This window comes from Coccinella septempunctata, chromosome 6 (assembly GCF_907165205.1).
Source record: "Coccinella septempunctata chromosome 6, icCocSept1.1, whole genome shotgun sequence".
NCBI lineage: Eukaryota > Metazoa > Arthropoda > Insecta > Coleoptera > Coccinellidae > Coccinella > Coccinella septempunctata.
In genome coordinates, this window is record NC_058194.1 from 6,391,898 (window position 1) to 6,408,176 (window position 16,279).

The 16,279-nt window shown below is 35.9% G+C and overlaps 2 protein-coding genes across 9 annotated transcripts in view; one reads left to right on the forward strand and one right to left on the reverse strand.

The window, feature by feature from the left end:
* The window catches only part of LOC123316062 (troponin T), a 33,338-nt gene extending 22,451 nt beyond the window's left edge, over positions 1-10,887 (forward strand). For all 8 annotated transcript variants that reach the window (XM_044901988.1, XM_044901987.1, XM_044901982.1 and 5 more), the window contains 2 exons: positions 10,409-10,641; positions 10,698-10,887. In XM_044901988.1, coding sequence (XP_044757923.1) covers positions 10,409-10,626 — 218 coding nt within the window. In that variant the 3' untranslated portion in view covers positions 10,627-10,641; positions 10,698-10,887. The remainder of the gene's footprint in view (positions 1-10,408; positions 10,642-10,697) is intronic.
* Positions 10,888-12,804: 1,917 nt separating this feature from the next.
* LOC123315580 (uncharacterized protein K02A2.6-like) lies at positions 12,805-14,478 on the reverse strand. Its single transcript, XM_044901333.1, has 2 exons — positions 13,830-14,478; positions 12,805-13,593 (listed from the first exon to the last, which is right to left on the reverse strand). Coding segments are annotated over exons 1-2 (651 nt in total). The 3' UTR covers positions 12,805-13,591.
* Positions 14,479-16,279: the final 1,801 nt, after the last annotated feature.

Below are 16,279 nucleotides of genomic sequence, written 5' to 3' on the forward strand. Positions count from 1 at the left end.
TTCAGGAACTTAACAATATTGGGATCCACCTTATAAATCTTCAAGATCGTCAAGAGCCATTCGTGAGGTATAGAATCGAATGCTTTTTTGTAGTCTATGTACGCAGCATAAAGATTCCTTCGCTTGGGCTTGATTGCAGATAACTGAATCTATTATTAGTTGTTCTTTGCACCCTCGGCTGTCTTTGGTGCATCCTTTCTGTTGCATGGCGATGATGTTATTTCTTTCGCAATGGTTGTGAATTCGGTTTGATATGCACGATGTGATTAATTTGTACATCGTTGGAAGACATGTGATCGGACGGTACTTGGATGGGTCTCCTGTATTCTTTTGGTCTTTAGGTAACAGGTATGTTGTGCCATGTGTAAGGAATACTGGCATTCTTTCAGGATTTTCAATGACATCATTTATTGCGGAGGTCAATTTGTCATGCATGTTCCAAAGTTTCTTGATCCGGAAGTTCTGTAATCCATCAGGCCCAGGTGCTTTCCAGTTGTGCAGTCCTCTGATAGCCGATTTTACTTCTTCAATTGTGATCATGTCATGCTGCATCGGCTCATATTTTATAGCTTCAGATTTTTCATCTTCAATCCATCCGGTATCTCCATTGAAGTGAGGTTTCGTTGATAATTGTTCGGTCCAGAATTGTTCAATGGCTTCCTTTGGTGGTAACTTTCCATTTTCTCCATCCGACGATGTGAGTGACCGGTAGAAAGATTCTTCTGACTTTTCGAATGAATTATTGTCTCTTTTCCGGCTATAATTGCTTTTATATCTCCTCAGGCGTTCTACATACAGACTTAATTTTTGCTTCAGAGTGTCGAGGCAATGGTGAGCTGTAGCATTCTCCGTCTCTCGTTCTGTGTGTGTCCTGTTTCTATCCATGATCTCTTTGGCAGCTTTCACAACCTTTCTTCCTCGATTCCCGTTCAAGTACTCCGTCAGTCGTCTCTTCTTAGCCTTTCTGTTTTGTGTTGAAGACGTTTCTGCCATGCTGGCGCGTGTAATTTGTGTAATTTTGGACCATCGTTGTTCGTTCGGCGAACTTTTGCCCCTATGGTTTTCGCTGTCGTCAGCGCTGCACAGTGAAAAACTAGATGCAAATATTCCAATGAACTTCCGTTCTGTAGGTATTCAGGTAAAACGTCCTTATTCAAGATGTCGATTATAAGTGACAGTTTCTTGGATGTATTGAGTCGTGGAGGTGCTACTCGATGAAGAGGATCTGTTCCTTCCAGTTCGGCAAAGTATCTCCTCATGTCAGAGTCAACTTGTCGGTGGAGCTCTTCCCTATCGTCCTGGTGTTCAGGCTCACTTGCGTTGCAAGATGGACTTTCAGTATCAGTTTCTTCTGCCTGTTGTTGCCCAGGCATGTGAATTTCATCAGAGGTGTTGGTGTTATTCTCTATTGTAGACGGACGCTGAAGTTCTCGTTTAATTTCGTCGATTCGTGCCGTTGGTATTAGTTCATTTCTCAGAATTACGCGGTACTGGTCTGCCACTCGTTGTTCAGTGACATTGAGATTTGGGTAGGCAATGCAGAATTCCTCATGGAGCCTTTTCCTATAGTTGTTCGTGTTCTGCCCTAGTCCCGTGATGGAGTTATATATGCGCACAATAGTTTCATTCATGGACGTTGTCCACTTCATGCGCTTTCTCACTAACCCCGCTTGGGTGAGCACTGGCTGAATATCCTGCGCAGCACCTTCAGCGGTTCGAGTCGTCAATTGAATTGGACTCGTTGGTTGCTGTTGTTGCTTTGGAGCAACATTATTATTATTATTTATACAATAAGAATTTAGGTCTAACGTAAAAACTCAGAAATATAAAAAAATATAAAGCGTTCACATGCTGAAACTTAACTGAATACAAATTTAAAAATTTATTTCTATATATAAAAATGAAAAAAAAAAGAAAAAAAAATCACACATACGCTCCACCACCAGTCCACCCATCAAAAGAGTTCTTGAACCCATTCACAGACTCGGCCCCCACCACATCTACAGGCAAACGATTCCAAGACTCGAAAACCCGGTTAGACAGGAAACTCTGGCGCTGTGTTGTCCGAAACTTTTCTTTACGGAGTTTGTAGTTATGGCCTCTCAAGTTGTTCGTGTTTCTCTCGAACATGCGGCAGAAATCTTCTCCAAAATGGCCGTGGAGCGATCGGTAGGTGATAATCAAATCTCCTCTCTCACGCCGATCTCCGAATGAAGGAAGGTTAAAAATGCGAAGGCGGTGTTCGTAGGAGGGACGATATCCACGATACGGAATACGAGTGTTCCAGCGCTGGACCGACTCGAGTAGGTCCTCATCACCCTTGGTAGAAGGCCACCATACTGGACCCAAGTATTCGAGGATTGGTCTTACATACATGGTATAGAGCATCCGAACCGAGGCCACATCACTCCCCCTGAAAGTTTTCTGTAGAGCATAGGTTGTTCGCCTGGCTTTAGCACAGATGTTATAATTATTTTGTTCACATAATATTTTTAGATTCAAAAGTGCTTGGAAAACCTCAATGCCCGTGCTCATACTGAAATCTTTAGATACACAATGAGCCAAAGAATAAGTTCAGGAGTCGTAAATAAATCACCCTCTCTTTGCACTATATTGGGGGAAAGTTTTTCATGCTATTGAAATGGAATCGAGAAGTTTTGAAATGATGAGCTTTGATATTCATCCTCTTCAGGAATTTCTGAGTTATCCGAATTTACAATAATGGATTCATTATCAGTACTTTTATTTAATTTGGAAAATTCTTTTTGAAATTTTTTCTCCATATATTCAAAAAAATCTTTGTTTTGAATTTCAATTCTAGAAAGTGCGTCCGCATTAGTATTGCAACTACTTACATTTTTTATAAATGATTTCGAAATCAAATTCTTTCAGTTTCAATCTCCAACGTAAAAGTTTACTACTCGGTTCTTTCAGTGACATCAACCATTAAGGAGGCTTATGATCAGTAACAATATCAAATTTCCTGCCAAAAAGATAGGGTCTGAAATAGGTACTTAGTTGCCCAAACGATAGATAATAATTCTTTTTTAATCGGGCTGTAATTTATTTCGTTGTCATTAAGGGTCCTTGAGGCATATGCCTAGGGGTTTATCGTTACCAGTTTTTCTTGAGAAAATACAGTACCAATTGCACAATTACTGGCGTCTGTGGATAAAATGAATTCTTTCATTGGGCTCATTGGTTAATGATTTACCTAATTAGATTTTTAAGTTGGCTTCTTTAAGCCGTTGAAAAACTCTTTTGAGATTGACAATATGTTCTAGTAAAGAAGTGGAAATAGTTATTTAATCAACAAGGTTATTAATAAAAGCGATTAATGATTGAGATATTTTAACGTGTGAGCGAAGCGAGCACGTTAATGTTCGAGATCATTAATCGCTCAATTAATAAACGAGTTGATTACAAGATTTTTCCGTCGACCACATTTCGAATTTAATGTGAAATCTTGATTGCAAAAATTTTCTATCGATACCTAGTCAAATTTGACACCTTTAAAATTTTCTATGCTCATATCGGAATGTTGATATTTGTGCGGCCGATCGAACAATTCGAGAAGTCCATAGAGAGCATTTTCGAGTTGTGACATTTTGAGTAAATCACATTGATATCAGTCCCTATTATATCTGTTAAAGAATGTGTGGAGCTGGTGGAAGCTGGAGTTGTAGTGAATAGATATATTGATTACTCTCTAACCATCATAATTTTTCTGCTACCTCCACAATTCATCTCTCCACAATTCACCCGCTAGGTGCTACTAAAATCAATGCTACATAAAAATGAAATAATTATTTGGGAAGCTGAATACTTCTATGTTCGATTACCAATGACAATAATGCATTAATAGGAAATTAATCAATAAAAGGGTTTATTAACAGCTAATTTCGTGTACGTTAAACAGTACTATTATTAAGAGAGGTCGGCGGAAAAAATAATTATGTCATCCAGATAGACGGAGCAATTTTCTAAGCCTCTAAAACCCGATAGCACCGAGTTATTTAAGATAGGATTAACGTTAATTCAGTGATTGCTATGGTAACTGCTATAAAAATCAGAGAATTAATCGAGTATTAACGTTAATTCCGCCTTAAGTACACTCCATTCACTTTCATTTTACCACTCGGTTGGCCATGGAAATTTGACACATTTCACTCTGTATAGTACGAAAATGTGGGGTTATGAAGCTTGTCAAAACATATTTGGGTTTTAAATCAACGCTTTGTTGCCCGTTCTACGTAAAAGTTTCTGTTATTATCAATATAAGTAAAAAGAATTGAAGGAAGTTTCAAGTCAAGATGAACTTCACCTTTGAAAAAAATTGAACATGAATAAACAATTAACAGGATAACTGGTGCGTATTTGTGGCTGTTCATCTTAATACATTGACATAATAATAATAATTGGGTATTTATTGGTATCTTAAGACATTTACAATGTATAGGACAAGTCAAATGAAAAATAGAAAAATCAATTTTCGGGAACTCATTCTACGATGACATTCATCGAAAATCCTGTAGTAAACTTTTCGCATTAATTCACTCAAACATAAGATTCTCAAATGCCACCACTTTTTTGGGTCTCCCCCTTCTATTGGGAGTTCTTAGTCATTCTCTACATTCATGATCATTGTGGAAATATTCAGCTGAAATGTAAGTAGTTTAGATTCAGATGAAACATTATATAAATTCTCTTACATTGAATATGTTCGCTACCATAGATTAATAATATGTTCGCTACCGCCCTGAAACCCTGTCTCTTTTTTCAATCACTTTCGGCATTTTCGTAATAAAAATTGATAGTAGTTGTGGCAACGGCGTTATCACATTAACGACATTTCATGAGTGCCAACTTTACTCCGTTCTAGTAACAAAAACTTGAGAAAATTATTTCATGGCCAACCAACTACTAAAATAAATGTGAACGGAGTATACTAAGTCGGTGCAGACGGCCGTAAGAACATTATCCATAGTTCGTTGAAAAGTGGAAGGAGCATTTTTCAGGCCAAATGGCCTTCTTAAAAATTCGTAATGTCCATTTTCTACATTAAATGCCGTTTTCGGTATATCTTCAGGATACATTTCGATTTGATGAAAACCGCTAGCCAAATCAAGCTTCGTAAAATATTGACATTTTCCTAATTTATCAAGAACATCATTTATATTGGGAATTGGATATTTATCATCAATAATCTTATCGTTAAGCTTTCGAAAATCTATGACAACTCTTTGGACTTTGGAATGATCCATATTGGAGACGACCAAGGGGATTGATTAGGTCAAATAATTTCTTGTTGAGGCATTGAATTAATTTGCTTTTTGACCTCTCTCTTATGAATAAAGGGATATCTATAGGATTCTATAGGATTCAGTATATTATTTATTTCATCCTTCGTTTCAATCGAATGCTTTATTTCATTTGAAAAAGAAAGGGGTTAATTTTCTAATTTAAAAATATCGGAGTATTTTTTGCATAATTTCAAAATATGTATGATGTTGTTCTTCCTCATTTATATGATTCTTCCTAATAAGTTTCTCTATATCAGAATATTCTAATGAGTGATGTGATTCAATATGGAAAACTTTATTTTTTACTGAAATTGACTCAATTGGATTATTCAAAATAAGTATGATATCCTCATCAGTTCTATTCAAAATTTCTACGTTAGCTAATCCATTGCAGGAAAGAGTTAAAATTTCAGGTATTTCACAATTTTGGATAATTTGATTAGAAACGATTATGTCACCTGATTTATTCATTACCATAACCTTTGCGATAATTTTCGAGTTAGCATCAATTTTTATTTTCAAAGGAATGTTATTGGATGTTGCTCTTTATTTTATTCTTAAAGTTGTATGCATAAGGAGTTATCAACACAGAATTATGAAAATCAAGAGTAGCTTTTAAAAATTTCAGATTATCTATGCCAATCAATCCATCATAAACGTTATTGTTATAACGAATTTTATCTGTTGATAAAATTCGAGATTCTCACGATACCGATTAAATTCAGCGAAAATTAGAATATTAGCACAAAATTCATGATGCGAAGTTTGATGAACAGTGTTTATAATAAATGGTTTCTTAAATATGGGGTTTGAAAAATATTTTTTAGCTAAATCCTGACTGATTCTGAAGATTTTGTTGATCCGGTATCAATTAATAACTCAAAAGGAGGATTCTGAATAGTTATATAAGGTAATTCACGTTTGCTATTAGAGATATGAAATTTTATCATCTCTTTTGGTTCGTAGGCCAGGAATCTGAAAAATTTTGATTGAAGAATTATTCGTTGAAAGGGTTGATTTAAAGTATGCTTCTTTGCATAGATTGATTTTGTTTAAATTCTGGTACTGTATGATCAGTTGAAACATTAATAGGTGTAGATTCATTAGGTTTCTTGAAAACTTGTGAACTAGTGGGAAAATTTGGCTGTCAATAATTTCGGTTCCTTTGAACATTTATTGGATTACTAGGAAATGGACGATTAATTGGCCCATAGCTTTGGTTTCTCGAAAAATAATTGGGATGTTGATTATTGAGTCTATAACTAGGTTAGGTGATTTTTTTAAATTTTGGGAAGATTGTACCTACTTTTTGAATGTGCTTACTATTGTCTTCTTTGATAATAAATTGTAAAGCTTGAGCCAACGAGTCAGATCTCATGGCTCTAATTATAGGCCCTAAAGGATCTTTCAAGCCAGCTAAAAATGTATTTTTGGAAAAATAGGTACCGTTTTACTATTCCATTCATGTTCTTCACAATTCAAATCTATATAATTACAGATAGTATCAAGTAAAGTAATGACTCTTTCGTAAAAATCTTAATTCTGCCTTAAATCAACTAAATCTTGAAACACGTTGAGCGCCACAGCGGTCCATAGGGACCGCTGATAGTCTTACTTGTAGGGCCACGGCGGTCCGTAGGGACCGCTGTTTTGGAATTTACGATTACTTCTTAGTAGTATTTTTTTTCGAATTTTTATTCGAAAAAAATTGAACAGGTGTTGTTATGGTTATAATTAGGAGATTGTACTCGACAAATTTCATCTGTACCGCATCTACTGTGCGTTTTAATTTTTCTGGGGACCATAGCGGTCCCGTGGGACCGCTCATCAATATTCTTGATATTAGGCGATATTGCACTTTTAGGGAAAATCTGACCAAAGGGATTATCTATATGATATAAGAGAAAAACAAAATATCGGCACAGAAAATTTGGCCCCACAAGAAAATATATCGATATTTTGATGGCGCTCAACGTATTAAAAACGTTCTCATCTCTTTGATCGCTGAAGTAACCCACTAATACCCTAGTCCGCCTTGAGACTGGTTGCATATAATTGGATACAAAATTATTCTGCCCATGTCCGCCTTCAGTATAGGTTCATTTTGTGAGAACAGGTGTAAATGTAAATCAGTTAACTATTTGCGAAAAAAAGATGTAGATTACTTAAGCTAATTTGAAACTATACAGAAATAATTATAAAAAAGGAAAAAAAAACTTGGGCATTAGAGGGTTAAAAATGAAACATTTTTAATTTCTAACCAACTACCGGTTGCACCATGAATCGCATTTCTTCAGCACGATCCTGTAATTTATTCAATATACCGTTTAGAAGCAAGGTATTCTGAAAATTATCGAGATTGTTATCATCGAAGAAATGGAAAAGAAGTGCTTTCGCGGCTTGAATGAATTTTGTCTACATTACTATCAAACTCGGGGATAATTGTTAAATTTTTCATATCAAAAGCGGGAAAAGCAATTGTTACTTTAGGTTTATTTTTTCAAGATAAATTTTAGAACCAATGTGAAAATTCAAGCTTCAAATCATTATTGTTTTCACAAGAGGAATCAAAATGAGTTTCAGAGGAGTCTGACATACACAAATGAAAGCGAATAAAATATCAATACTACTCACCACCCTGGGAGAATTGCTAAATCCATCCAAGTTTTCTTGGATGGATTGTTGCTGCCTCAATGGATTGTTGCTGGTCCGATGTGGATTTTCCAAAAAAGTAACTGCACGAAAACACTCCGTCGACTGTGCCTTTTATGATTTAGGGGTTAGCGGAAGAGTTTTTGGAAAACTACCTAATTGATATTTTATACAGGAATTGGAATTACGAGTTATTCTTACAACAATTTCTCTTCGCGAGATTCAAGTCAGGACTAACTCACTTAATAATGAATGCAATATGCAATAATTCATTATTTCAATCTGAAATGAAAACGTAGACAAAAAGATTCCACGAGTGGATGCTCCATGTAGATGTCTAGTCATTACTATGGGAGCCTCGACACTTGCCAGGGATATGTAACTCGGGCTCGTCCCTATGGATATGGAGCCTTTACATAGCCCCACAAAAATAATCTAAAGGCGTTAAATCGAACGATTTAGCCGTCCAATTTACCGGTCCTAAACGTGAAATAAACTGTTCACCGAACTCGCCTCCCAATTGAGCCATTGTTTTGCATATGTGGCATGTGGCACCATCTTGTTGAAACGACATGTCAGTCAAGCCCAGCTCTTCCATTTTGGGCACAAAAAAGTTCGTAATCATCGCTCGGTAGCGCTCGCCATTCAGAGTAATGTTCCTGCCTTCGTCGTCTTTGTAAAAGTACGGTCCGATGATGCCACCGGCTCATAATCCACACCAAACAGCGCATTTTCGGGATGCATTGACAGTTCCAGGATTGCCTCTGGCTACACACCAAATACGGCAATTTTGTTTGTTCACGTAACCATTCATACAATTATGAGCTCCGTCGCTGAATACAAATTTCCGATAAAAAAGTGGATCTTTATCGAACTTTTTCAGTGCCCATTCACCAATAATTAGTCGTTGTGGTATGTCGTGTAGTTTCAATTCTTGAACCAGCTGTATTTTGAAGGTTTCAAACCCAAATCCTATTGCAAAATTTTTCACATTGTGGAATATCAAGAGGCCCAATTGCTGCGAACGGCCCCCAATGGATAATTCACGGTCATCAAGAACACTGTCGGATACAGCTGCGATGTTTTCCTCTGTCCTCACTCTACGTATGCGTCTTGGGTTGCGTTCACAAACTTAATCAGAGCAAGCTCTGAGTAAGCTCTGATTACCCGAAGCGTTCACAAACGTACTTTTAGTTCCTCAGAGTATATATATATATATATATATATATATAGGGAAAAACCTTAGTAAAAAAACCCTGTCTCCCCGTGAGAAGTGTAGTGATGACAAATTTGTTTACAGAATAAGCTTTAAATACTGAAGGGCTTCCTTTCCATTGACATAAAAATTTCTTTATCCTCTTTCCATTTCGAAAAAATATCTGAAACAAAGAAACAGAGCAGAAAACGAGAAAAAAGGCGAATAATAAAGCCTTCATCCGAACTTATTTCGAGACTTGATGAAGTCTCGAAAGAAAAAAATTGATAATCATAGGTACATGCTCTCTGAGCATGACCATACTCATACTCTACTCTCGGAGTAAGTTTATGAACACACCCTTGGTGTTTCAAATTGCTTTCCACTCTTTCCAGTCAGGTGCGCGAAAGCTCGGGGCTTGACGCTCTTGCTGCTATGACGGGAACGCCTAATATAAATTGTCAAATTAACCACGTGGAACGGTTACAATTCGGGGAGGTACGCTTCTGGGGCGCACCCGGTGCTCATGACTGGAAAGGCCTTCTATTGTCCAATAATGTAAATTTGGTGCGAAATTCAGTCACAATATTCCGAATAGCCGCTTCAGGTCGCCCAAACTGACCATGAAATGGAAGAAGTGAATGATGTACTTTCTTAACCGAGCATGAATTTTGATAATGAAATTCAATAATCTGCAAGCGTTCTTCGTTTGTGAGTCGATTCATGGTTAGAATATAGATCTAATAGGGAACTCCAACGATTTGTCGGAATCAGCAGATCGTCCGTTGTCGTGGGGCACACAAAGCTTTTTATTATCACTGTAAAGAGGCATTTTTGAGAAAGTTATAGTTTAATCACTCTAATCAAACGCCGGTAGGAACATTTTTTCTAAGAACAGGAACAACATTCAATACTCGACCAAAACAGCATGCGAATCAATAGAGGGAAAAGCTTGTGTGCCCCACGACAACGATCGCTTAGCTGATTTTGACAAATTTTGACACGAAAAAGGCTGAGTTGCCAAAAACAGTGTTGTCAGAAAGAAAGTTGCTAAAAAAACACAAAACACCCATTATGTACTCATTTTTGAGGTTTATTGAAACAATTACAATAATTGGTAATGTTTTTAAGACTCACCAAATAATTTATTGTGATAAATCCATTTCCAATTTCAGAAATTGTGGTAATCCATAAGGAAAATTTTTACACATATAGTATATACCTACTGTATTTTTGAAACTTTATTGTTCCTCTATAGCACGGTTACCTAAATGGTTTGGTGAAAGGCCTGGCAAAAAACCAGGAGACCCCGAAACTCCAGAAGGTGAGGAGGAAGGTAAACAAGCTGCAGACGATGATGAAGACCTCAAGGAGCCTATTATAGAGCCTGAACCAGAAGAGGAGGAGGAAGAAGAAGAAGAAGAAGTTGAGGTAGATGAGGAAGAAGAAGAGGAAGAGGAGGAGGAAGAAGAATAAATTCTTGATAAGTTGGTAAGATTCAATGGTGTGAATTCTGAGAAATATCCTCCTATATAAATTTTTTTCAGCTTTTTCTCTTCTGACAAAATAAATCTTCATCATCAATCCATGAAAACGCTAGCAGTTTCAGGATTATGTTTCATAACATGAGTTTTATTTCCAATATTTTAAGCACCATCTGTTTTAATTAATTTGTAATTATTATGGAAAAACTGTATTTGTAATCATATATTATCATTACAAAATATTGTTCAATCATTTATTTTTCCATCCCATTCGCTCGAAAACAATTATCTGTTTGTAACGATATAGGTACATATTCCCACTAAATCCCATATTCCCTACTAAGTTTTCAATTAGGTATCAGAAATAATTCATACTTACCTACCGTAGATTTGGGTGACTTGGGACGATTGTTAAATTAAACTTGTCATATTTTGAAAACGGTGACCTATTTTCATCTGAAACAGAGGTTTAAATATGCTCAAGTCAACCACCGATCTGGGAGGCTTGGGACACAGTTAAAATCTATTGATTTCTCAACTCTAAAATGAAATAGGTGACTTGGGACAGTGTAAAGTTTTGAAAAATTATAATTCGTGATTATATACTCTAATAGCAGAAAGTAGTCCTATGGACATCCATAAGACATCCTCTTCGGACATTACGGACATCCATGGGACGTCCATTTCTGTTACAATGGACGTTCTATGGACATCCGAGAGACGTACAAATGTCACAACTTTGAACCGAATTCGGACGTCCACCGCGGACGTCCAATGGATATCCCGTTGGGACCATCATAAATTTACCACGACGTTGGCTATCCTATCTATTACAATTTTAATGTCCTAGAACCCAATGTCTTACACTCAGACGCAGATGGTATTTTCTGTGTTGTTCTCATTTCCATCCATACTCACTAGAAATTTTTCACACTATACGATATACCTACTTGTAGGAACATATTCATTATAAACTACTGATTTATGGAATAGTAGTCGATTAATACAGAAATACCTTATAATAAAAACTAAAGTCTTAAAACTCAAATATAGATTATTTCATAATAGTAATTACTCAACTATTTAGTCTTCGTTCATCATAACGTTATACATAATATAATATTCATGAGATATTCATAAACAACAAAGCGAAAAAATGGAGTTTAGTGAAAAATTATATTAAATTTTGGTGTTCATTGATATACATGTATGTATTATTTGGTCCATATTACGGACTCCTAGTGAATATCTGGTATGGACATTCAAAAGATGTGCCTACCGGATATCCAATAGGTGTCCGTCATGGACGTTATACGAACCATGTAATATATACATGTTAATTGGTCCATATTACGTCCATTACAATCTCCTAGTGAATATCCGGTGAGGACATTCTAAAGATGTCCCTACCGGATATCCAATAGGTGTCCGTCATGGACGTTATACGGACCATGTAATATATAAATGTTATTTGGTCCATATTTAATAGTATCCTGCTGCCATTGCGGCATTGTCCCAAGTCACCCTATAAAACAACAAAATAAATGAATGAGATCCATGTTGCCGTTTGATTTGAAACAACCTTGTTTCATGAGATATCTAATATCCCAATATCCCACGTATCAAGAAAAAAAAATGTGCAGTACAGGGCACTAGAAAGTATAGGTCCCATAAATAATGCGCTTTTACTCTCCTGAATTCGTTCATTTTTTTCACTCAATTCAAACGCACTGGTCACGACAAGCTCAACAGGAATTCATTTTTAAACTAACCAAAGAGGCGCTACACAATCTTATAAGTTTGTCTCTTCACTCATAAATGGTAAGAAACAAAGAAATCTGCAAGAGGGGTAATTGTCCCAAGTTGCAAGACTGTCTCAAGTCACCCGAATCTGAAGGTATACAACTTTTTTCTTTTAAAACATTCGGAAGATATAAGGAAATTATGTGATAGGGCCCCGTATCCCTATCACATAATTTCCATAATTCCATAGTATGTTCTATAATCGATTAAGTAGAAATAAAAGGACACATATATTTTATTATTTTTTATTCTTAGGCGATCGATTTCGGATTATTATTATTCCATCATCAGGCCAGCTGAAAATACACAATTAAAAATATGAGGTTTATGTGGTGTATTGAATAAATTAGCAATGATTAAAAACGACTATGACGTATACTTTTAATCTTTCATTTGCTACAATACAACTGAACTGCTTTTTACAACGGAGAACAATTAGGATCAACAAGATTAAGTGGGGAGTTTAACGCATGACAATATTATTCTCCGATTTGACGTATTCGACTTCGTATTGGTAATTCGATAGAATCACAGCCCAACGCTCCAACCTATTAGCAGAAAATTGAGGGATTGGCTTGTTTTGTCCGAAAATCGTCATCAGAGGTTTATTATCTGTAATCAACTTAAATTTTTTTGCATAAAGATATTGATGAAACTTATGTACGCCAAAAATAATAGCTAAACCTTCTCTTTCTATCTGACTATAATTTTTTTCACTTTTTGAAAGTGACCTTGAAGCATAAGCTATTGGTTTTTCAATTCCTGATGGGTATTGATGGCTTAAAATAGCCCCTAAGCCGTGTGAACTAGCGTCTACTGTTAATCTGATATCTAATTCAGGATTGAAATGTACCAAAACTTCTGTTGAACTAAGCAATAACTTGATTCTGTCAAAAGCTTGGTCACAATCTTTCGACCATTTTACATCCTTTCTCAACAAACTATGTAATGGATATAAAATTGAAGAAATATTTCGGATAAATTTTCCATAATAATTTACCATACCTAAAAATGATTTTAATTCAGTTATGTTACTTGGTTTCTGGACTTTCAAACTTGCCGCGACTTTATTCTCACTTGTGTGAAGACCTTCCTTATCAATTTTATATCCCAAATATTCAATTGAATCTTGAAAAAATTTACATTTAGCAATGCTCAACTTGAGACCGGAATTTTCTAAAATTGACAAAACTAATTTAAGTCTATTAAAATGTTCCTTTTCGTCTTTTCCCGTAATAAGAATATCGTCTAAAAATACTGTCACGCCATCAATTCCACTCAACAGTGATTCCATCAGTTTCTGAAATTTAGAGGGCGCAGAAGCAATTCCATAAGTTAGTCTATTGTATATAAATAAACCTTTATGAGTTACAATAGTGGTGAGATTTTTTGAATCATCATCCAAACCTACTTGTTGATACGCGTCTGATAAGTCTAATTTGGAAAATTGAACTCCTCCCTGTAGACAACCAAACAGATCTTGAATTCTTGGTAATGGATGTTGATCTATTTCAATGTGGGGGTTTATTGTCACCTTGTTATCTCCACAAAGTCTGACTGCACCATTTTTCTTCAACACTGGTACTACCGGAGTGCCCCACTGACTATAGTCTACCGGTGAGATGATACCTAGTGAAAGAAGGCGATTAATTTCAGCTTCGACTGGCGATTTTAAAGCATATGGAATAGGACGGGCCTTATGGAATTTAGGAGTAACATTGGTATTTTTCAACTTTAAACTTAAGCTTGACTTATTGAATAATCCTACTCCTTCAGAAAAGAGATTCGAGAATTGATTTATCAGAGCATTTGTTTTAATATTAATTCTTTCATTCATGAAATTCAAATTTGAAAAGCCAATATTGTATATATTCAAGAAATCTCTACCCAATATTGGTGGGCCACCGTTTTTAAAGACATAAAAATTCATATTAGTTACAATTCTTTTAAATTCAACATTAGCATTCAAAATACCTAAAGGCTCTACCTTGGTTCCGTTGTAGAAAGTGAGACATCGATCAGTCTGTTTCAATTTGTACATTCTAAATTTCTCTAAATACAAATCTTCAGAAATGCAAGAGATACTCGCTCCAGTATCAACTAGAAATAGAATATTACAAGAACCAAGTTTTACTTCTAATGAGTATGCATTGTCTTGACTGTTAGCATTATTGACAACAAACAAAGAAGGTTCATTTTCATAATTATCATTTTCATCTTGCAAGTAATTATGAGATCTTGAAACATTATTCGTTCTTTTTTTCTTTTTGAAACAATTATTAATATTATGGCCATTCTTTTTACAGAAAGAACAAAATAAATTTCTGAAGCACTTATCTTTATTATGACCAATTTTTCCACAGGTTGTACACTTGTCATTTGTACCACCTTTCGTTGCGCTGGCGCTGGAACCTTTCTGGGAATTGGAGTGACGTCTGCCCTCGAGACGGTTGACGTGGCTGCGCACATGTAACAACTGTTCACCACAACCACCTTCACGGGGTTGCCGATCTGGTAGCTCTGCGAAGACGCCATCTTGTTTTCTGCTATGCCTATAGCTTGTTCGAAAGTTATATCTTTCTTCTCTTCCAGGAGTCTGTCCAGTATAACACCTTTTTCGAATCCACAAACAAAACGGTCTCGGAGACACATATCTAATTCCTTTCCAAACTCACAAGAAACAGCTAAGCTACGCACACGCGCTGCCCAATCCTTAATTGTTTCATTATTCCCTTTCTTGCTTTGAAACGTTCAGCTAGGACTGATTTTCTTGGGATGAAATGTTTATCCAAGAGTGAAATTAACATATCGAATGTTTTCAATTCAGGACATCCGGGCTGCACATGTTGAATATCAGTTTGTACGATTCTTCATCCAACATGTTTAAGAGAATTGCACGTTTTTTATTATCACTGGTAACTTCATTAGCGATGAAATAATTGTTCAATCTCGCTTTATAGATGTTCCAATCTGTGATATTTAAATGAAATTCTCGCAGTTGGCCGATTCCACCCATAATCACTTCGGAAGTACCGACTTCACCCGTAGCCATTTTGTCTTTTACACTTCTATTCACTCAAATGAAAAAAAATATTCCCAGGCAAAACAAAATTAAAAATACTTTTAGAAAACTTAACTCAAAAATATTGTTCTTTTATCCTCGTCGCCAAATTATGTGGTGTATTGAATAAATTAGCAATGATTAAAAACGACTATCACGTATACTTTTAATCTTTCATTTGCTACAATACAACTGAACTGCTTTTTACAACGGAGAACAATTAGGATCAACAAGATTAAGTGGGGAGTTTAACGCATGACAATATTAATCTTTATAACCAATATATTACAGTTTACTTACGTTGTGTTAAGAATTGAGCGGACTGTATATTTTTTCGCTGGTTCGGAGGCTGAATTTAGAATAAGAATTTAGAGAACCATCATTATTGATGGTTCTCTTTCTTTTCTTATTTATATAAGAAAAAATCTTACCTTGAGAGGTTGGGGCTGTTGCTTGGAAAACCCGCAATTCTCCGAAATCCAGCTGGCCAGAGGACGGGAGTCTCGCAAAGAGATCCTTGTACAGAGAGGGGCCCAAATCTCCTATCTGAATGGGGTTATTGATGGTTCTTTCTAGTGCCTTTCTCAAGAAATGGAATCAAACAGCGAAACTTCACTATCAGAAGCACTAAATGTCGTAAAGTACTCGGAAACTGAGTAATTTTTGAAGGAAACGGCAGAACAAAAACTTTGAAAATCGCGCAATAATTCAAATCAAGAAAACTCGGAAGCAATCTATATTATTCTGATTCTTTTTCATTCCGCTCAACACATGTCGCGAT